This window comes from Amphiprion ocellaris, chromosome 17 (genome assembly GCF_022539595.1).
Source record: "Amphiprion ocellaris isolate individual 3 ecotype Okinawa chromosome 17, ASM2253959v1, whole genome shotgun sequence".
Lineage (NCBI taxonomy): Eukaryota > Metazoa > Chordata > Actinopteri > Pomacentridae > Amphiprion > Amphiprion ocellaris.
Genome location: NC_072782.1, coordinates 3,603,895 through 3,627,318, shown reverse-complemented (window position 1 = coordinate 3,627,318; position 23,424 = coordinate 3,603,895). Strand labels below are relative to the sequence as shown.

General features: G+C 40.2%; 1 protein-coding gene and 1 long non-coding RNA gene across 5 annotated transcripts in view; both read left to right on the top strand.

Annotated features, from left to right (window-relative positions):
- Nucleotides 1-1,936, top strand: part of sfswap (splicing factor SWAP) — a 69,120-nt gene extending 67,184 nt beyond the window's left edge. For both annotated transcript variants that reach the window (XM_023278522.3, XM_023278525.3), the window contains exon 19: nt 1,217-1,936. In XM_023278522.3, the coding sequence (XP_023134290.2) occupies nt 1,217-1,282 (66 nt within the window). In that variant the 3' untranslated portion in view covers nt 1,283-1,936. The remainder of the gene's footprint in view (nt 1-1,216) is intronic.
- LOC129347324 (uncharacterized) overlaps nt 1-23,424 on the top strand; it is a 496,469-nt gene that overhangs the window by 256,757 nt on the left and 216,288 nt on the right. The gene's annotated exons all lie outside the window — the stretch shown is intronic.

Sequence of the window (23,424 nt, the reverse complement as noted above, 5' to 3'; positions counted from 1 at the left end):
TCGTTCTGGAATAATTTGAACTTGGAGAGCAACCAGTGGATCTTCTTAAGTCAAACTAAAACAGAGCGAAGACATTTGTTTTTCATCAGTTGATGCAAAATGTGGCATTGCAATTGCGACTTTCAATAACACACAAGTTATGTCCATTTTGACTTATTACATCAGGAAAAGTTCATGTAAATTTGTCATTTTTATTTGTAAAAACTAACTTTCTTTGCTCATTTGAGGTTTTTTTTTTTTTTTTTGACACTTTAGGAAAAGCTCACACACACAATGGAGGATGGAGACATCTTTCCCAAATACATTTTGGTGTAGCAAACCTTTAACTCACATGACTGATCAGCTGTTTCCCCTGCTGTCAGTCAGAAATAGATACAATACCAGCTGACATGCATGAATATTTACAACTTTGAAGTTTAAAAACAGTCCTGAAGACTTCTACTACATTTTTCTCTTGTGGATGACCAAAATTTAGTTTGAATTTTCTCTTCCTGCAAAGTTTTTTTTTTTTTTTTTTTATAAGTGGTTTCGTTGTTTCCTGCTTCTTCCACTCCGAGCTCTCTCTGGATGTCTGAGCTTCTCCCCCTATCTCTAAGACTGAGCCCAGCCACCCTGCGGAGGAAGCTCATTTCAGCCGCTTGTATCCACGATCTCATTCTTTTGGTCACTACCCAGAGTTCATGACCATAGGTGAGGGCTGGAACGTAGATGGATGGTAAATTGAGAGCTTCGCCTTGTGGCTCAGTTCGATACATCATCTGCATTACTGCTGACGCCACACCAATCTGCCTGTCCATCTCTCACTTCATTTTCCCATCACTCATGAACAAGATCTTGAGATACTTGGGGAAACTGCAAAGCGCTGCAGTGCTGCTGAAGCCAACAGAACCACATCGTCTGCAAAAAGCAGACGCGATCCTGAGTGTTTGTGTGCAGTGAGGGTGCTTGTCAAGTTCATTCTCTGAAATTTTGTGTCACACTTTGATACAACATTCCTAGATATCTTTTAATGTGAGTGAAGATTTGTAGTACATTAAAGGGAAAGTGAACAAAGTGGTTCGGACAAAGACACTCAACACTGTTTTAACACCATTGTCTGGTGGGAAAGGGAAGGAAAATGCACACTATCTAAATATGCTAACTAGCTAAATATCAGCAGTCTTTCAGACCGTGCTTTTAAAACTCATCTCACTTTTTCTGTCTCCTCTATTCTTAGGACCTGATGGCCAAAGTGCGAGCCATGCTTGCCACCTCCAAGACCTTCCAGCCTCCCAACTCCTAAAGAGGGCACAACCTCCCTCCAGCCACGCCAGCCTCTGCCAGTCAGCGAGGGGTTTTCTCCAATTTCCTGGAGATTTATCTGGCCTGCATCTGTTTGTGCTCCCTGTATTTACCCACAAATGATTATTTCATCTGATTTGAGCATCAGCAGATTCAGTTTGGCTGCATTATGTTTTCTGCACCGTTGTAAGAGTAAAGTTCGATGAAGTTGAAGTGAAGCTGAAATTTCAGACCCGACCTGAAAAAACAGGAGGTCTGCTAGGAGATTAAGTCTTTGTTTTGCAGGGAGAATCACACACAGACATAATAAAAGCTATTTTGCATCCTGTTTTAAAATACTTTTCTCCCACATGTTGACAGTCATTCTTTGCCGCGATACCTAAAGCTGCTGGAAGTCTGTATTCTCTCCTTCTATGAAGGCTTGTGTTTTGATAATTTCATTTTCTCCTCCCTCATCTCTTCTATTCTCCACTGTTGTTTTCCCTCTTAATTCCTCCCCCAGGTTTCTTTTGTCTCCAGCATCTCACCCTTCTCCTTGAGAAGCAGTTTTGTTTTTTTTACTCCGTCTCTCAGCTGTAGTATGTGGCCTTCTATTTCTGTTCTTGGTTTGCAACTTTTTAATTCAAACTGTCAATAAAGTTACAGTTAAGATTAACCTGTGGCCCTGAATCCCCTCCTTAAAAACAGAACTGTAGTCATTAAACAAATGTAGGATAAATTTACAACAACTTTGCAACCATTTAGCAAAAGAAAACATAAATTTCGGCAGGTTTCTGTTGATTAATGTAAATGTGAATATTAGGATTTGGACACATCAAGACGAACAGTTGATGGTACGAATCCAGTTGGCCCCTGGAGGAAAAGGGGATAAAAGATTCTCAGTCAAAGCTTGAACACTGAATAACCACAATCAAAATCGGTGACTTTTTGTTCTAGCTAGCCCCATCCTTTCATGCATATCATTCCAAAACACCAAATACATCAACAACAGAAGAAAAAATTTATTTTGTTCATCATTAGTTGTATTTTCTTCTTATTGCTACACCGAACTCTACCGTGGTCACACATGGGAAACTTCTTGACATACCTCAACTTTTTTTTTTATTTGTACATTTCCACCGTTTTTTTCATCTCGAGTTGAAATGCACATAAAGGTAGCTAGAAGTAAACGCATCTACAGAGACTAATGTCAGACAAATTACCAAATAGATTACAGTCTTTTACAGATGCTTTTCTTGATTACCGTGGCAAAAAAATATGTAAAACCTTTGGAATTATGCACATTTCACTATAATTTAGTCTTAAAATATGTCCAGAGCTTAATTTAAGTTACAATTATAAACAACTAATCAGTCAGTATTGTTCTTGACAACACCGATAGTCAAACATTCTCAGTGAAGGTCAGGAAACTTGAGGATAATGACATCAGTGGAAGCAGTTTGGAGTGCAATCAGTGAAACAAGACTGGATGTGTGTCTTCAAGCTACTTTAACTTATTTAAAACACTCAAACATTTTCAATTTGCTCTTCAAAAGAAGCCTCTTCTCTGCCTTGAAAAAGGAGTTCTGAGAAGACTTTTGTGTTCAGCAGGAAACAATAATAAGGTGATCTCAGAGTTTAGATGTTCTTACATCTGAATTTTGATGTACAGGATGGTCCTGCAAATGCAACAATTTAGAGTCAGGATTCTGAGTGACGCTGCTGATCAGCAGCTGTTACAGATGAAATTGTGACCACTTGCAGTGTCCATTTGCAATTTCACCATGGACCTGCAGAAAAAGCTCTGTCAAAGTCTGTAAGGATCACCAGCAGCAGACCCAGAATGATCCAACCTTCATGTCGAGGATCATCACTGATGGTGAGAGGTGGATCTATGGCTACAGTTCAGAGACCAAACAACAGTCTTCAGTGGAAGAATCAGACGATATTCATCATATTCTTCGACACCCACTGGGTTGTGCAACACAAATTCATCGTCCAGGGTCAGACTGTCAGTGTCAAGTTCTATCTGTAGCATCCCGAGGATTCTGAGAAACAAACAACCTGAACGGTGGACAATGAAGTACTCCACCATGACAATGCACCTTAACAAAACGCATTGAAAACGTCTAAGCAGCAATACAATCATCATTCCCTACCTGCCCTACGTGCCAGATTTGTCTTCCTGCAGCTTCTCCACTTCCTCAAACGGACATTCAGGTTGACGGGTTGAAACTGTGGCATGGTGGAGGATATCCAGCAGTCATGAAAGGATGGAAGAAGAGCAGTTCATGAATTGGACTTCCATGTAGCATTCCAAGCATGGCAGGAGAACTGGGAGCAGCATACTCCTGCATAATACGACGACTTTTGAAGACTGAATATGATTTGAATGTTGGAACTTTTTAATCCCAACTCATAAAACAGCTGCCAAAGCAACTGCTAATGGCCTAAAGGAGCCATCAGAGCTGGTTGACATGTTTGGTTCTCTGTATTCCTAAGCCAGATGCAAATCACTGAACAGGAATGATGTCCATGGCACGATATGTCGGAAGAAACTCTTTAAAAAAAAAGACTCAATGTGCTGTAAACCCAACAGTTTTCAAAGAGCACCATGGCAATGTTCTGTGAACTGAAGGTGGCGTTATTTTGGAAAGAACATGCAGCACCAACAAATGGCGTCAAAAAAAGGCACATGGAAACCTTTACCCAAAAGTAAAGTATGGTGGTGGAATCATCATGCCGCTTTGCAGCCTCTCAGCCTGGTTAGCTCACCATCATAGTGAAGAGTACGGCTGAAATGAAGCACTTCTGTAAAGAGGAATGGCTCACAATCGTTGAACATTGTGCAGGTCTGATTTGCAGCTACCTAAAATGTCTGGGGTTACTGATATGAAAGTTATTAAGCCCAAATGTTTAATCATTTTTTAAATTTTTTCCTCCAGCACTTGGAATGAGTGTATTCGATTGTGTGTTATTAGCTTAAGCACATTGTGTTTGGAAAAGGATTAGCTCACATTTTGTAGCTAAATAATGCAGAAAACTACAGGGTTTCTTGTCTCTGTATTCATTATCACACACAGGTGTTCAGATCTCAGCAACACACTCAGCTCCCCTCACAGTCCTCGTCTCTAGCCTTCATTTGGGGTGCACTGATGAGAAGGCACAAATGATGTTTACTGCCCCCAAGCCTTCACCTCCATTGACTGTATGAAGTTTACAGTCGCAGCATCATTGCTGATAAACCTTGGAACTAAACAGTTGATTGGCTGATATCCTCGGGGCGCCTGCTGCTGCTGCTGAGACGGCACTTGTGACCCAATGCCGAGTTAAATCAGGGTACAGAAAATCTTAGTAAATTCCAGCTGGATAACTTCAGGCAGAGCAACGGCTCACGAGGGATTAAATGTTCAGGACAATAACCCTTTTAAGGACTTGCTTGGTCTTGAAAGTAATCAATACAATGTCAAAATCCTTTCTAAAGGAGTCAAGAAACTAATGAAGAAACAGTATGATGGGGCAGGTATGGTTCTTTCTGCTCTATTCACATTCAACATTTACTGCATTTTGAATATACTTGCACTGCCCTGTTTTTGGTTTTGGCAAGATGAAATCAATCTCCGCCGTTAACTGCAAACTACAGCTGTGCAACATCGGCACAGCAATGATTTAAAATTAGGCTAACCAGAGGGGGGATATTTAGAGCAAAAATAATTAGTCTGAACACTCAGACATGAGGCAGGGACTGTGAGATGGTTCTCAGTGAGGTAAAGTATTCTGGCAATCTTCAGTTTTGCTGTCAATATGATCTTAGTTAGACAAAGAACCCTGCCACTCAAAGTCAATGAGCTCCTCTCCTCCACGCCTTATGTTCAGCATCAGAAACATCCCAACTGCTCCTGCTGGTGCAAAGGTCCGAGCCTTTCTGTCATTACAGCAGTAGTCAGTTCAGCCCTCCAACACCAGGAAAACTCTATAAGAACATTATGAGAAAGTGCAGAGGTGCTTCAAGATTCAGAAAAGTGGCAGCAATCACAGCTTTAAAACTGGGCTAATGCAGAAGTACCTTTAAAGTGCATTACCACTGAAGACTCCAGAAACTCTATGAGTGCACCCAGTTTAAAAAGCGTCAAGATCCATTTATTCATCTGTTTTCTTTCACTTACAAGGGGTTGGGTCATAGAGGCAGCAGTTCCTTCTGGGGTATCCAAGGGTGTCTTAGGCCAAATAAGATATGTGATCTTTCCAGGGGGTTCTGGGTTTAACCATTTTTCCATGTTATAGGTGACCTTTTTGAAAATAATTCCATATTTGCGTAGATGTTAGACCTCAAAGAGAGCTATGTCTTTGAGAATGACATGCCTGATCTAAGCTCCAATCAGGTTTCAAGTGTCACTTCCCCATCTTCACATTTCCTTCTATATTTGAAAGGCCCTGCCTCAAACCAGAAAATATGATGTTAACTGCAAAGCATGCAAAATCTAGGCTTCAACCAAGCACCAATCTTGCATAGCCAGACCTACCTTTACAACACTGTCAGTGCTGGAGAATGGTCTGACTGCACCTAATTGTCCTTCTACATAGCTATAGGTGGGAAAAAACTTTTTCATGTGGAAAAGTGAGCAAAGTCCTTAAAACTGGTAATATGAAGTAACCTGTCTTATTATCTGATCTAACCACTTCCCATAGCGAATGGGATATTGTATATCTGCAGTCTATATAGGTACATCCATTTTTATTGACAGTCTGTGGCCTCAGGTTATGGAAATGCTGATTATTCCTTCCTTCCTAACACACAGCTGACACAATCACACTTTGCTGCTGATGGTTTTTTTTTTTTTTTGTCACATCATTATTTGCCCCCACACTGTTCACCTGTTGCAGTTTGCCAGCTGGACAAGTTAGAGTTTCAACACACTTATTTTCACCAAAAGAGGAAAAAAAGAAGAAAAGTTTGCCTCCTGTTGGTGTTCAGATTCAAGAATCATGCAAGCTAATCTGAAGTGAAGTGAAGTGAAGTCCATCTACGTTCCAACCCTCACCTGTGGTCATGAGCTCTGGGTAGTGACCAAAAGAACAAGATTGCGGATACAGGTGGCTGAAATGAGCTTCCTCTGTAGGTAGCTGGGAGCAGTCTTAAAGATAAGATGAAAAGCTCAGACATCCGAATGGAGCTCGGAGTAGAGCTGCTGCTCCTTCACGTCGAAAGGAGCCAGTTGAGGAGGTTTGGACATCTGATTTGGATGCCTCTGGAGAGTCTTTGTTTGGAGGTTTTCCGAACACGTCCACCTGGGAGGAGACCCCAGAGTAGACCCAGAACTTGCTGGAGGGATTATATATCTCATCTGGCCTGGGAACACCTCTGGATCCCCCAGGAAGAGCTGGAAAACATCGCTGGGGGGCGGAATGTCTGGAATGATCTGCTTCGTCTGCTGCCTCCACAACCCGAACCCGGATAAGAAGAAGATGATGGATGGATGGATGGATGGATGGAATCTGAAGTGTTTCAGCAGAAGGCAGTTGGAGGACATTTTACCTCTCATCCAAGAGGCTTCCTCAGTCGATGCTCTTAGTCTTAACATAACCTGGAGGACTGAGAATCTATCCAGACGTATTTGGCAGCGCTGTCATGTGAAACAAAAGCCATCATGTCATGACCAGAATGCCATAAAGCATCACTGTAAACACAATGCACTTTAATACTCTTGACTGCATGAACTCTGCCACCTCTACCTGTCCACCCGTCACCTTGATGCAGTTTAAATGCGTGTGGATGAAGGACCAACCCAAAAAAAGAAAGAACAACACCTTTGTCAAATAAGTAAAGCCGTCAAAAAGTTTTCCAACAACCGGGCTCTTTGGTCCCATTACAGCACTCAGCCTAAACACTAATGCTGACAAGATTTCACTCGGTTCAGTCTGAGTTTTTGTCCAAAGAGTGCCTGACGGGGTGTAAAATTGGGTTGGATTGGTTTTTGTTTTACTGTTCTAAATTGGCTCAAGCGTTATCTAAATGACTTGGACTGCTTTGAATTGTGTTTTGTTGTAGCTGAAAATCAAGCAAACTTCACAAAGACTCCCACAGTAAACAATGGCACCACTATACTTACTATTTAGCATATAGATCATTTATTTAAAGCAGATATTCCTATAAATAATTCAAGTAAATGTGATGAGTGCAATTTTGCACTGGTTGATAGAAAAAAAGTCATTTTTAATAATGTGTCATTTCCTAATTCACTACAATAAAATAGAAGGAAATGAGAGCAGTTATATGGAAAGACGTTAAAAAGCTCTTATTACTTTCTCTGCAGATGAGACAAAAGGGCAAATAATTATTCAATAATCAGCTAAATTTAATTAAAATTGAGTCTATTGAGCACAAATGCTTGCAACAAAAAACTTAAAGGGAGAAATAGATCATGAGGAAATTGGTACTCAGAGTATGTGCTGAATTATGGAGCAGATTTTATTGTTTTTGTCATCATATAAAATCTAGATTTAGCACCATTGGCTCTAGGAGGGGAAAGGTTTTGCAAAGCCAAGGCCGGAAATTCACAACAAAGTGAATTAAATCCATGTGCTGATGAAGCTGGTGTGATATTTAAAAGCCTCGCTAGAACACCTTACACTATATCCACAGCCTGAATCACGCTGGAGAGACTGCTGAGGGTTAAAAGAGATTCACGCCTCCCACCACACAACAACCGAGGGCTGGGTGTCATAGTGCAGACAGACAAACCACACAGCAGCGACACGTTTGGTAAGAACAAACCAAATCACTTCAAAGCCTCAAGTTCAGCCGGTACTTCTCGAGTCCACCACTTTACTTTACTTTCCTCCCTGTGTCTCTCCACTTTAAAGGAATGAAGCCGAACATCTCAGAAAAGGTCAAAGCAGTACTGCTGGTGCCAGCACCAATCTTACATCTTCCAGCACTATTCCTTTGTACAAGAGGTTCTTCAGGACAAGCTGAAAGGTTCTTTATTGATTTCACAACGTACTGTTAGGTAACAGTGGAGCTGTGTTTTAGAGTCAGTAAAAGCTGAAAAAGTCCCTTCGAGAAGGTCCAAACCATCGACAGGTTGGTGAAGTATTAAGGTTAAGGCCTGAAGACTGCCAGTCCTTGAGGGTGAGTCGGAAGTCTAAAAGTCTGATGTAAAATAGCAACATAACTGCTAATAAAATCATGGTGGTTATAGAACAATTTAGAGACTCAGTAAATTTGGATCATTAATTAACTAATGGGATCTTTCTGCGTGGAGTCTGCATGTTCTCACCAGGTTCTCTGGCTTCCTCCCACAGTCCATAAACATGCAGGCATTAATTGGTGATTCTAGGTGTGAATGTGCTCGTTTGTCTCTATGTGTAGCCCTGTGATAGGCTGCTACTGTCCAGGGTGTCCAGGCTTCACCCTAAGTCAGCTGGGACAGACTCCATCCCCCCATGACCCTAATGAGGATTAAGCATGTATAGATGATGGATGGATGGATTTTCTTAATCCTTTGATGCACAACATGGGTCAACAGTGACCCAAATCTAATGGAAAATGGGTATCTCCTGACTCTCGCTGCACATCAAAGGGTTAAAATGACAACATTTTTCTTTCATAGACAAATACACCTGTTGTATTTCTACTCATTTACATCCTTAACCCTCCTGTTGTCCTCATTTATGGGCACCAAAAATATTTTCTTGTTTAAAAAAAAAAAAAAAAAAAAATCAGCAAAAAAAATTCCCCAAATTTCTGAAAATTTGCTAAACCTTCAGGAAGAAAATTCCAATAATTCCTTAAAAGTTTCCCTGAAAAGTTTTATTTAAAAAAAAAAAAAAAAAAAAAATCTCCCAAATTTGGCAAGGAAATTCTTGTAAATATTTTCAAAAAATGAGTAAAAATCTTCCCAAACAATCCTAAAAATATATAAAGTGATTAACATTTCTTTTTTCCCACCAAAAAATGTTCAAAGATTTCCCGAAAATGTGGACATCAGAAGTTTCACTGCAAAAAAATTGTTTGTTTTCCACATTTTCAAACTTTAAAACGGGTCAATTTTGAGCCTCAGGACGACATGAGGGTTAAACAAAGTGTTCTTAATTGAAGTGCACCAGACAAATCGTATTTAAGATAAGATAAGATAAGATAAAGTTCTTTATTTCTCCCCACTCCAGGGGAAATTTACATTGTTACAGCAGCTTTATTTACAATATATACAAGGGTGAAAAAAATTTTTAACAGAAAAAATAATTGCCTTGTTTGAAAGGTTCCTCGTACTACTATGTTTTTAATTGACATTTTAAATGATTCTATCTCCGCCTCAACACTAATGCTTTTATTCAAGTAACTGTGGAACGCCTTTTCTCTGCTCCTCTGTTAGCACATCCCTTTGTTGTTCATCTCTCTTCTTTCTTTTGTAATTTGACTCATGAAAGCGGGGCGCCCCTCACTGAACTCTCCTGTATAAATAAAAATTGAATGAATGAATGAGTCATGCTGTAGGAGGAGGAGGCTGTTTTTAACTACTACAAAGAATCTTCAGCGGAAGACGGACTTATACCAAGTTCATCAATTAATTTTTAAAAAGTGTCTTGAAGGAGTTGTCAGATGCTTTTACATCGCTGGTTGTTGTGCAGCAGCTTCGTTTGCAGCGTAGTTTTGGGAGAAACCAGTGCAGAACCAGTTTCTTCTTGATATGTGTGATTTGATAGTACCTGGCTCTGGTTTTTATCACATCTAATAGATTCCCTCCGACAATAATGAAGTTTTTTCTTTGTTAACATGTCGTTTTTTTATATGCTCATGACACATCATGAGTTCTCAAAAACACAAACTGAGACTTTGGAAGTTTCAGACATAATAAGCATAAGGAACTAATCCTGCTCATTTGTAACATGGAGCTTCTACACTGTCTGGACATAAAAAGTTGCTGCTTGGATTTTAACTAAGCAAATAGTGAGAGCCTTCCATTGGATAATTACTGCAGTGATGAATATGTTTCAGCTGCAACAACTTACTTCAGCCTAGCTGATGCAGTGAGGAGCTTCTCATGTTGGAAGACATATCCTGTGGTCATGGAAAGGATGTTAATCTGTCTCAGAAGGGTCAAATTATTGTCCTGCATCAAGCAAAGAAAACAACTAAGGAGATGAAACTACTAAAATCAGGTTAAGAACCGTCCAACAGTTTATTAAAACCTGAAGGATAGTGGAGAACCATCATCTTCCAGGAACAAATGTGGTCTGATGAGTCCAGATTTACCCTGTTCCAGAGTGATGGGAGCATCAGGGTAAGAAGAGAGGCAGATGAAGTGATGAACTCATCATGGCTACTAACTACCAGCCTGTGGAGGTTAGAGTTATGATCTGCAAATCAAAGGCTGCTATGCGCTTGAATCCTACCTGCTGGACTGTATGGATGTGACATTTAGTCCCCGTGAGTGGAACCAGCTGAAGGAGCTCTGCACAGTTCTTGCACCATTCTCAGAGGCAACAGATCTAACCGAGGGAGACAAATCTGTTACGATAAGCATGGTGATTCCAACGGTTTGGGATTTAAATACACACCTTCTCAAGATGGAGGAAACCCGAATGCAGTGCTGGCCTTTAGTCAAGGCCCTCCGGCAGCCTCTGATGAAAAGATTCTCTGGAATCTTTACAAAAACAAACATGGCTAAAGGAAGTGAAAGAGAGGAACCTTTTGACCATAAAGTGTACTTTTTGGCTACCATGTTGGATCCACAGTTTGGACTAAGTTGGGTGGATCTAGACGTTACCGTTGGAGGAGATGCAACATCAGTGAAGAAGATGAGATGAACTGAACAAGTCACTGACAGGTTAGTATACGTTTTTATACTGTTGAAAAATATCTTTCCATTTAAAAACCCTAAAATAGTCTTAAAGTGAAATTCATGGTGTTTTAACTATATTCATTTTTTGTCATGAAAACATTCTAAAATTGATGATCACCTGACTCTGACATGGTCTTTATATTTAACCTACAATACCTTCATAGTTTTGTGTGTATTCGTTTATGTTTTTCAGACACTTTGACCACAGAAGTGGAGAACATAGTGAACAGTGAAGAAGATGTGACAGAATCAGGAGCCATGAATGTTCATCCACCACCAGCCAAATGCCGGCGTCTTCTGTCCTGCTACAAGGCTCACAGGAAACAACTCGACCCAGGATTCAGGTACTGTAACACAGATTGGAAAATACTTTGAAGCCATCCAAGACTCTGACACTGACAATGCACTAGTCTTTTGGGCAAAAAACAGAGACAGGTTTCCTCAGCTGTACAAATTGGCAGTGAAGGTATTGACAGTCCCTGCATCTTCGGCACCAGTGGAGAGGGTTTTTAGCAGAGGGGGCATTATAATGAGACCCCATCGTGTTCGTTTAGGTCACAAAATGTTGCAGTCTCTCATGCTTCTAAAATGCAACCAAACTCTACTTTAAACTCACTTCCCATGATGTAATTTTTAAGGGCCATGTTGTTTGTAGTGTTTATAAACGACCCTTTCATGTGTTTATCCTTGGTGGTGAGCTTTGAATAACAAAGTATTTTACCTCAGCAGTTTGTCAGGGAAATACTTGTAGTTTGGCCTTTCAGTGTCTGACCTCTTTGAAGATACATTGACATGTTATATTTCATTGCATTGTATTATTTTTTTATTTATTTTATAGAATAGTGGTTCTCAGGTTTTTTCTTTTACAATAATACACCTTTAAAAAAACATGAGGTACAGGAGGTACAAGGGGAGTGTGGAGGCATTAATCAACAACAGGACCTTCACTCATGTTATTCTGACGCATTAGTTTTGTTCGCTTTTGGTATTTACTCACTGTTTGGTTTGGTTTAGGCACAAAAAATATGGGGTTAGATTGAGGAAACTATCACAGATTGGTTGACAATTTCTCAATAATAGCTATAAGTTAGAAGCTTCCTGAAGTTTAGTCAACCTAACATGGTTAGGTTTAGGTAAATAGTGTGGTTTGAGTTAAAACACGACCCTGTTTGAAGTTTCTCCTCCATTTTCTGAGATTATTTTTCTGGAAATAATTCTCTAAATACGCGACTTTCATAAACAGAAATGAATGAAATCAGTGACTACAGAGAGACTTTAACCCTCCTGTTGTCCTCATTTACGGACACCAAAAAATATTGTTTCCTTGTCTGAAAAAAATCCAAAAATTCAGCAAAGAAATTCCCCAAATATCTGAAAATTTGCAAAATCTTCAGGAAGAAAATTCCAATAATTCCTTAAAAGTTTCCCTTAAATGTTTTATTGAAAAAAAAATCCCCCAAATGTGGAAAGACAATTCTTGTAAATGTTTTCAAAAAATTTGGAAAAATCTTCCAAAAAAAATCCTAAAAATATCTAAAGTGATTATGTATATGTCAGTAAAACGTCTAATATTTTCTTAAGAACATTTTTAATATTTCTTTTTTTACACCAAAAAATGTTCCAAAATTTCCCCAAAATGTTGAAAATGTGGACATCAGAAGTTTCACTGTGAATTTTTTTTTTTTTTTCCCCACATTTTCAAACTTTAAAACAGGTCAGTTTTGACCCACAGGACAACAGGAGGGTTAAGGTTCTCCTACTGCATGACTGTGAAGAACCACCTTTGCTTCACTTGGCGCTTTATTCTTGAGCATGTCCTTGCACTACCAGAGATAAAGTGTCTTATTATTCCTGGAATAATGTACAGATGAAAAGACATCAACTGTAATCTCTAGCACTTTACAGAAATGAAAAACAGCCGTGTGAATATCAAAAAGGAGGATGGAATCTGCGCTGCAATTATTTGATTAATTTATATTCTAAGCTCAGACACACTATCTGAAATTAGTCCTCCAGGTGACGAGTTTAAATCCAGTGTGAACTGTAGCCTGGAGAAACCACACCGAGGCACAGGTCGTCCACAAACATCTTCCATTTGATTGGTGTTGACCTTATTTAGCTCGTATTTAAACAATATTGTAGAAATGGATGCATCTTTTGCCGTGTGAAACCTCAGTAATAACGCTGTCGGCTGATAAACAAAATAAACCGCATTTCTTTTTCCCTATCTGCAAATGTCTTGCCTTGATACTGTACGACACATAGGTCAAAAATTCAGCGAGTAGTTCATCTGGCCAATCCGGCGTGTGTGAAAAGACATTTATTTTATTATTTTTGCCCTTTATCTGTCTGTACAGCTGCACTGACTTTGATAAGGAAGGCGACTGATGCCTTATGCAGCATTTTTCAACGGGTAATTGTGCGCTACCACTGAGGAATAGATAAGTACGAGTCCAACAGTGTCTAGTGAAGAAGATTTATGTGAGGGATGAGCCCGTATCCCTTTATTACCACAGCAGATAGTCTTCTGGTCCTTCTTAGCTCGTATGAAGTTTGTGTAGCATTCAGCTCTTTTGGCCCATATTCCACATGTCAAAAGGAGACGTGAAAGAAGTCGCTGATACTGTAGAAGCATTCTGCCGCATCATATCTAATGCTCATTTTATACGTTTAACATCATATTTGGCAAACGAAGCAGCGGCGCTTATTCTGTAACTGTCGCCGTAAAACAAGACTAATGGCCTGAGAGGTTAAAACATGCTTGTATAGTTAACTGTGATGCCAGCAAAAGGCTGTAAAAAAAACAAGGAAAGTCGCTATAATGAAGGAACGAAGGTCATCCTGACCTCCGCTCTACTCTTTAGTGTCATTTTCAGCCCCTCTAGTTAAGCGAGCAGTGAATATTCTGCAGCTGACGGGAATAAATGAGGGGAATAAGAAACGGTTATGACGAAGAGGAGGAATTTAAGAGTTTGCACACGTTTTATGTCTGTGTCAGTTTTTCTGTTTTAAATGTGCACACAGTTAGCTGTTGATGATTTCTGCCTATCAAGAAAGAAAGTCAAGAGTGTTTCACAAGCTGGTTCCAGAATTTTATAATCACTACTTGATTTATTTAATATAAGAAGCAAAATTTAACGTGTATTTATTGTAGGGATGTCCAACATTGGCTTTTTTTTCCAATAACCGATATGCCAATATTGTCCAACTCTCAATTTCCGAAATCAACCGATACCGATATATGTGGGCTATTGAACTAATTTTAGGTAACATCATGTATCTCCTGTGGTGGAATTAACACATCATGCCTGATTTTATTGTGATGCCCCACTGGATGCATTCTCAGATGCAACAAGGCTTTCAAATGGAAACATTGTCTGTGCAAAATAAGTTAAATTGAAAGTTTTTTATAAAGTCCCTCAATTATATATTGACCCAGATACTACAAGCAGGGCTGTATAAATCCACATATTTCATCATCTACAGTCTTTGAAGAACACACAATGGACTCAGCATCAAGAACATGGAGCATATAGGCTATAATATGGAACAGAATTGAATATTTATGCTTTGTATTTTCAAGAATATTGTGAATCTAAGAGGAAAGCGGACAGAATGCTGGGACTGAGACAAAACGGTACATTTATAAATCTGTCTGCTACAATGGATTTATCAATGCAAGCTTTGAATATACTCCCATGCGGCTGCACAATCGAACAGATGCAGACAAACACAGATGCGTAGTTGTTGCTGTAGAACTGGTCTTCTAGTCCACTGGAGACTGCCTGGAAGACTTTGTTGCCTACATGTACAGGACGCAGGACGACACGAGGGTTAATTACTCTTTGAATGATGAATTATTAATTAAGACATGGATGTTAAAGAATCTCCTCGTAAGGATAAACTTTACTGATCCCACAGGGGGAAAGTTCACAGTTACAGCAGCTCCAAAAGAAAAAGTATAAAAGTATAAAAGCAGTGCAAGAATAAATAAGAACAAAACACAATACAGAAATTGCAGATAACATTATATACAGGTGACCTTTATTTTTAAACACCATGTAGATGAAAGGCTCTCTTCTTGGTAAGTGTCCTTAGTTTAAGCACAATAATAATCCATTTTACCATAGAAAATAACAGGTGTTCATCCTGGTTCACTGTTTTTTATGTATCAAGAGGCACTGGCAACACTACATGACAAAGAACTGAACAGATTACAGCAATCTGACACCTGCAAAACAAACAAACCGAAAAATAAAAACTCAGAGACACAACAAAGCACCGTCCCTTCTACTGCCAGAGGCCCATTTTGAGACTTTTGACAGATGTACAACAATCACAGAAAACTGAGACCATTCCAAAACAACAGTTGCTGCACATGATGAACTGTAACTGGCATATTTAGAAGACAATAACAGATTTTCAAAAGCCTTTAGACTCACAATGGTGGAAAGAGTGTGCACTTATTACCCCGACACATTAGTGCCAATAGCCCATCAAAGGAAACCAAATTACTCAATAAGTCACATGAATAGCTGCTCCATCTTTCCCGCTCCTACTGCTGTCAACGGTGACCATAATAACCACGAGGCCCAAGCCAAACACTATATCACAATTTTATATATAATCAAATCAAGCTCATCACATCTGCATTGATTGATTCCAGACTAAATTGCTGCCTGGCATTTGCAATTTCATTAACTCATACTGGCAGAGAGCGATGGGGTGGAATGGGGAGAGTGTGCACAGCGGAGTGACTCCAGCGAGCAGTTAGAGTGAAACACGAGGGCAGGGGAGTGATTTGTTTGTTTTACGCGACCTGAATGCATCGTAATTCAGCGAGACATGGGAATAGATGGGAGGGGCGGGGGAGTGAAAAAGGAAGGGTCCCGATTGAAATTCACGTCTATAATCTTAATTTTACAGCCAAACATTAAGATGATTCAGTCCTCGGGCTAACCGTGATGGGATTTAGCATGATGTTGATGTAGCATATGATTTTTTTTTCATTTTTTCCCAGCACGTGAAGTCTTTGATGTTTGAATTTGAAGAAATACAGCTCCTTATAGTAGTCATATTCTTATATGAGGTTAGCAATTCTTTCTATCCAACAAAGTAAGGGTGATTGTTTTACCTTGATGACATGTTTCGACTACATCTGCGGTCATCCAACGTGTGATGACGTGTTGTTTCTGTCAGGCCAGCCACTATTATTCTTCTTCTTGGGTGTCTTGCTTCATCGCGTTGACGACCATGCCTTTCCACTTTTCTCTGTCATACGTTGCATGTAGTCCAGTGTTGGCCTTCGATGTATTTGTCCAGTCCTTGATGTTGTCTATATATGTCATTCTCTGACGTCCTCTTGCTTTTATCCCTTCTTTTTTGCCTGGTATTGCAAGATTCTCTATACTATTCCTCCTCATCACATGTCCTAGGAATTTAATTTGTCTCAGTTTGATAGTTGCCAGCATTGTTCTGATGTTGATCTGCATCCGGTGACAAGGCTCACCTGTGGGCTTTGGGGAAGGTGGAACAACTCCTTAACTGTCATTGTTCTCAGGTCCACTCTGACCCGGAGTGGTAGAACCTGAAAGGGTGCCAGCTATGGCTTAAATAGCTCCATCCATAGAAATAGACAGCAGAAGGTAATGGCAAACCACTGCTGTATGATGCCAAGAAAAACCATGCTAGTCCAACCAAAATCTAGTCACAACAGCGGCCACTATTAGTTCAGCCAAAAGACAAAATAGAACCAGACTACAAATGTAACATCATTTATGAAATTACGTGCAAATCAGGCAAGAAAACATACATTGGAGAAACAGGAAGAGATTTCAGTACAAGGAAAAAGGAACACCAGACAGAATGTGAAAGAGAGACCGCAGGACGACTCACAAGAACACAAGAAGAAAAAGCCCATCAAGAAAACAAAAAATCTGCCATTATGGACCACTGCAAGAGATGTAGCCACATTATGGACTGGGACAAGGGGAGGATTTTAACATCGAAGGGCAACAAGCACAAGAGGTGGATAAAAGAGGTCATAGAAATCAGGAAGCGGGTGAGCAGATCCATGAATCAGGACGAGGGGCTTAGATGCTCTAACACCTGGGACTCCATAATCCAGAGATCATCGGACGGCAGGGGGTGTGACCGGCCTTGTTTGGGAATTCTGCAATGTCAGGAGACAAACGAGGAGGCAGATTCACAGACACTCTGGAGACTCAGATGGCTTAGGTTGAGAATAAGCTTTACTGATATCAGGAGAAGTGACACGACGAGCAGCACAGTGATGTGAACACTGGCAGCATCAATTCTGAGGATTCTCTTCAACCTTGGATATATATTGAGTTGGGAGGAACGTTATATGTAGATTACGGCCCAATGTGAAGACAACTAGTCTACTCTGTAATGCCTAAACAGTATCTAGTCTTAATCAAGTCATGTTTTTGTTATCGGATTTGTCTCTCTCTCTCTCTCTCTCATGGATCTTCTTTTGCAGCATCTGTCTTTCTCAGGGTCGTGTTAGGGACATGGAGGGACTGAATGAGCTCCCAGCCTCAGCTTGGGAGAAGCAAATAGGAACAGAGGTCAGATTTGAGGTGATCTATAACCGTAAACGAGGTTGAAACATGTCAGCGAGCTAAAACATTCACCCTCACTAACTTTATCGCATAAAAAGAATTGCTAATCTAAATACAGCTCGGCTTTAAGTGTGATCGTAGTTGTCAGCTCCAGTGGAGGGTCTGCTGTGGCTCTGACAGATGTGGCCAGCTTCAGGAGGGAGGACTCAGGGCACCTTGGCCACAGACCCAGACAGAGACACAGTGGTCTAATTAAGACATGTGGCAAGAAGAAAGAGAGCAGACTGGCAGGAGTCCCGGTGGTAAACAGAGTCTAGGATGAGACAGATGTAGAGATTTCCTCTGTGTTCCTACGTCTGTCTGCCTGCCTGCCTGTCTGTCTGTGTACATACATAAACTCTGTGTGACTCTATCTTCTGTGAAAATGAGAGACTTATTTTCACTTCCTCCTCTCTCCCCTTTAATTAGACACTATATCTTAGTGGTGGACAAAGGTGCCCTCCGTCTCAAGCTCATGTAGCTGCTGCTGTAGTCTTAAAGTCTGTCCCACTTACTCTGAACAGAGCAGACGATCTGCTCGGTGGCCTCCGTCTGATCCACTTAATGTGATTACTGTCCTTTCTGCTCTTCATGCCTCCAGCTAGGTAGCCTGGGTATTCCTCCACACTAGGTTGAGCTAAGAGCGTCATTGTCTTTAAAATGACCTGCTGCATGGAGTCAGGGTCGGGTTTGTTCAAATTCTGCTGGTTTAACTTTTTGGTCTTTGAAGACAATAAAGTCTGGAAGCTTTTTAATGCTCAGTTTTACTTTATAAGTTGTGGATGGTTAACCTTTTTCAGCTCAAGGTTGTTCAAGGTTTTACACAAATCTACATGTTTAACAGTAACTCAGAAAAGGAGGTCACATGTCTTCAATATTACCTTCTCTGCAATGACTCCCTGTAAAATCCGGAATCAAATTTAAAATCATTCCAACATACAAAATTCTTAATGATCAAATTCCATCATATCTTAAGGACTTTTATACATCTTATGCCAACAGAACACTTCACTGCCAGCATGCTCAGGTTTAGCTTTGGTTCCTAAAAGCAGAATGTGAGCTTCAGGTCCAACTAAACTGCATTCTGAAATATGTTCTGAAGGGAATTTATTTTCTGCTGGATTATGTTTGGTTGTCACATATCCCAAATACAGTCAGGTCCATAAATGTCTGGACACAGTTTTCAGTATTTCAGCTCTGTACACCACCACAAAGGATTTGAAATGAAACAATCAAGATGTGCTGTAAGTGCAGATTTTCAGCTTTAATTTGAGGGTATTTACATTCAAATCAGGTGAATGGTGGGGGAATTTCAACACATTTCAGATGTGCCCTCCACTTTTTGAAAGGGACCAAAAGTAATTGGACAATTGGTTGCTCAGTTGTTCGATGGCCAGGTGTGTGTTATTCCCTCATTATTTCATTTACAAGGAGCAGATTAAAGCTCTGGAGTTCATTTCAAGAGTGATGTTTGGAATCTGGTGAGGTCAACTCTCAAGATGAAGTCCAAAGATCTGTCACTATCAGTCCAAATATTTATGGACATGACTGTGTGTTTCTAATAATATTGTTCTGTATTTTACTGCTTCACTGTAATTCATTTCCTGTCAGCCAGTTGTATATTAGATGGAATAAGATTTGTCACCCTAAGAACTCCGAAAAGTCATATTTTAACCCAAACCAAACTTAACCTTTTCATAAACTGACCCAGTCATTTCAGTGCCAAATCATAACCAAGAATTCTAACATGGAAAAGTGTCAAACAAAGTGTGATATTTTCCTAGACATAATTATGTAGTTTTGGTGCCTAAACTTAACCAGAAACCAAATGAGAACCAAAAGTAAACAACATTAGACATTCTGGTTGAATGTCCGGCCACTGGTCAATGCCACCAACCACCTCTCCTTCCTCACAACACAGATTTTGTGTTGGGCGACTGTTCAGCTATCAGGGTCCTCTTCTGTGGAATCAGCTTCCAGTTTGGGTTCAGGAGGCAGACACACTTTCTGTTTTTTAGAATCATGCTTCAGACTTTCCTTTTTGATCGAACTTCTAGTGAGATCAGACTCATGTGACCCTGAACCATCTCTCATCTCTCTCTCCATTCATTTAAAAGCCACTGTTGCATGTCACTAACTTTACGCCTTCTCTCACTTGTAGTTTGTGTTTTGTCCTTTTTGTAGGTATGTTTCATGTCTTCTAACTGCAGTTACATACCTGCCTCACCAACCTCCTCAGTGTTTAGTGTTCTCTTCTGCATTATTTGTCTGTGTTCTATTTGCTATCCTGTTCTCTCTCCCCTTCACCCTCGCCCCGACTTGTAGAGGCAGGTTTCAGTTGATGCCCACTCCATCTAACTTACTGGTTAGGAGGAAGCCTGGAGAAGCTACAAACCAGACTGTCTGCACCTACAGTAAAACATGGGGGTGGATCAGGGACCATCTGGGGTAGTTTCAGTCTGGGTGGAACAGGGCCAATGAACCAGGTCATGTTTGGGGTTACTCTTGGAAACAGTCTTCTTCCATCAGTTGGAAAACTCTTTCCTGCCTCCAATGACTGGATTTTCCAACAAGACAATGACCCTTACCACACGGCAAAGTCAGTTAAAGCCTGGATGGAGAACCAGAACTTTGGAACCATGCCTTGGCTGCTCAATCACTAGATCTAAATCCAACTGAAAACCTGTGAGAAATCATCAGACACAAAATGGAGAACCACAAGTCCAAACACGAAGTGGATCAGTTAGAATTAGTGCAGCAGGAATGAGCTGCTGTGATGCTGCTGTGTGCTGAAGATGCATGACTGTAGTCATCAGAAACAATGGTTATGAATCAGACTAACTCCTGTGTGGATCGTGGGACTAAAACAGACAGAAAAGAAAACATGGAATCCTAAAAGCTGTTTTTGGCAGAACAATGCCAAAGCTACTGATGGAAGAACTGAAGGGATTTTGGTTATTATCAAGAAAACCACGGAAAATGTCTGATATCAGCTCTTAAATTAAACTCTTATGAGCTATTTTTGCTGTTATCACTATATTTGTCCGAACAAATATACCTTTAGTGGTACCAGGCATTAAAATGAACAAGAAATTGAAGAAAACAAGGCTCATCTAATCATTTTTTCCAAGACTGTATGCTTTGAATTGATGCTTTATAAATCAGATTGAACAGAACTGAATTGAATGTTTAAAGATGAATGGAGTGGCCAAGCTGATGTCTCAGTGGTGCCAATTTGGCATGAAAATTCCACTTCTGCTTCACACCAGATACATGTTTACCATTGTTATTCGTGCAGAAAACATCTTGGGTTTTTCTATTTTGTGCTTTTTTTCCAGCTCTGATTGAGTTCTTTCTCTCCTCACCTCCCGTCTCTTTTCTACATTCTCTCTGTGGCTGTAATTTTCTTCCTTCGTCATTCTCTGATTCATTTTCCCACCTTGGACAAGGTTTCGTTTATGTGCCGAATGAAGGGACGGACACAGAAAGCTCGCACAGCCAAACTGAAACAAGAATGCGTAGCTGCAAACAAGCTGCATCTTGTAAGTGCTGCTTCAGTGTTTATCCGTGGATTGAGACGGGGTTCTGGGCTAGCTCAGGCACCTGTCCAATCAGCCGCCCCTTATTCCCTCATCAACCTCCCTGTAGAGGCCAGTCGTCTCTATCACCTTGAGTGTCTGTATTGTGTTTGTACCTTATCATTGTGGCCATTCCTGCCTGCTGCAGCCTGTCATACTTGTCACAAATCAGATTTTTCCTGATTTGATTTTGATGTTCAGCAAACCTGCTAGCGGTCTTTTCAGCTGTGAAGGCTTTATATTTGGGTTCGTTTGCTTGTCAACCAGACAAATTTGTTAGTCTTACTTGCAACAAATTGAAGGCAATGCATTTTAATTTCAGTCTTCCGGTTGTTTTGAGTCAGGTTACTTGCAAAAATGAATATGATAATGTGTAGGATTTACGACGACTCCTCGCAGCGGAGCCATAAATGCAAATGTCGCAAACTGCACCGCAGGATAATCGCCCTCTGCACTCCCACCGAGAGAGCCGAAAACCAAGGTACTGAGATAAATGGGCTGAAATCAACACTTTGATGGCGCCACTTCTCCACCTCTGTGGATGCTATCAAAAGAGAAGTGCTCAGGAGTAAACGATGGATTGTTGTGATAGATAGTGATTACATTCTGCTCTCCCCAGCCACATTTTCTGGCCCAATGCTGCCAGAGTTTCGTTTTGCTTTGGGACCCAAAAGGAAAAGGCCCATTACCCGCCCTGTGTCTTCAGTCTGGACCACAAATCTACAGCCTGTTCTTGTTTCTGTGAATGTTATTGTAAAGGAAAATATTCTATTCAGTGTGGTCTTTGTAAAACAATCTTCACATATGCAGGATTTGCAGTTGTGTTTGGCGACTTTGTCAGAAATTACAAGACATTTGTCGGCAGTCGTTCAGTCAAACGCGCAGAGCTGCAAACGTTTGTGCAGATTATGTACGAACACTGTCAGTACAACGCTGACAAACACACCTGTCGTTATATTTAGTCACATCACATCCACGTCTCCCTGCAACAACAGCAGAATAATAGCCCCTGGGATCTGAAAGTCAACAGATCTATTTTTTCAGACAGAAGGAAAGAGAGGGAAGAGACAGAAAACTACAAAGTAGAAAAAAAGGGCTGTGTGTCAAGAATGTCAGTCAAAAACTATTCTTATCTCTGAATAGGTGATTTGGAGGACCGTCTTCACTGACAGTTCATTGCCAGTGCAGTAGCAGCTAAAACCTGAGTCTTGTCCTGAATGCTGTGATCTAATCCTGGCTACATTTGTGTTGTACAGTTAGCAGCTATTGTCTGCAGTGATGACGGCTATCATTAGAACTCCATGCAGACTGCAGCTGGCTGCATTCTGCTACCTGATTATAGTGGTGTTACTGGATGTGCAGAGTTTGTCCAACTTGGTCAAGAGGTCAGTAGGTGAGTAGTATCCATAGATTTACTGTAACTCATAGCCACAATTGTACACTGCCTGTCCCAAAAAAAAGTTGCCTCCTGGGTTTAACAAAGCAAATAGGTAAGAGCCTCCTATTGGATAATTACTGCAGTGATGAATACGTTTCAGATGCAACAACCCATTTGGCCACAGTTTGGCCATTAATTAATTCAGGGATGTCAAACATACGGTCCACAGGTTGGCTTTGGCTACTAGATGTTAGAGACTAGATTTGAAATTTAACAAAACTCTGCAAACTTGTAAGTTCAGAGTTCAAAATTGTTTTACCGTTCTCAGTCCTTAATATACATAATTTTCATTTCAAATAACAGCAAATATCTGTAAAACAATGGGATTTGTAGCTGTTGTAAGTCCAGTAAAACAGAGTAATTTTATGGTCACATATTGTAAAAAAAAAAAAAAAAAATCTGTTGTTTTTTAAACTTTTCAGTTTTGGCCAATTTTTCTTAAGCTTAACATGTAAAACAATTCTTTTTTCTGTGACTTTGGTAGTTATCTGCAATTCAATAAAAAAAACAAATTTTACCAAGAAAAATTACAAGTAAATCTGTATTTTTACATTGTACAGTCTAAACAATATATTCCTAGTAAACTAACACTCTGATATCTGTTCACACTCAAATCCTGGGGATCAACATTAGATTAACATATTTTTAGGGAAAAAAAATACTACAGTATAAAAGGACTA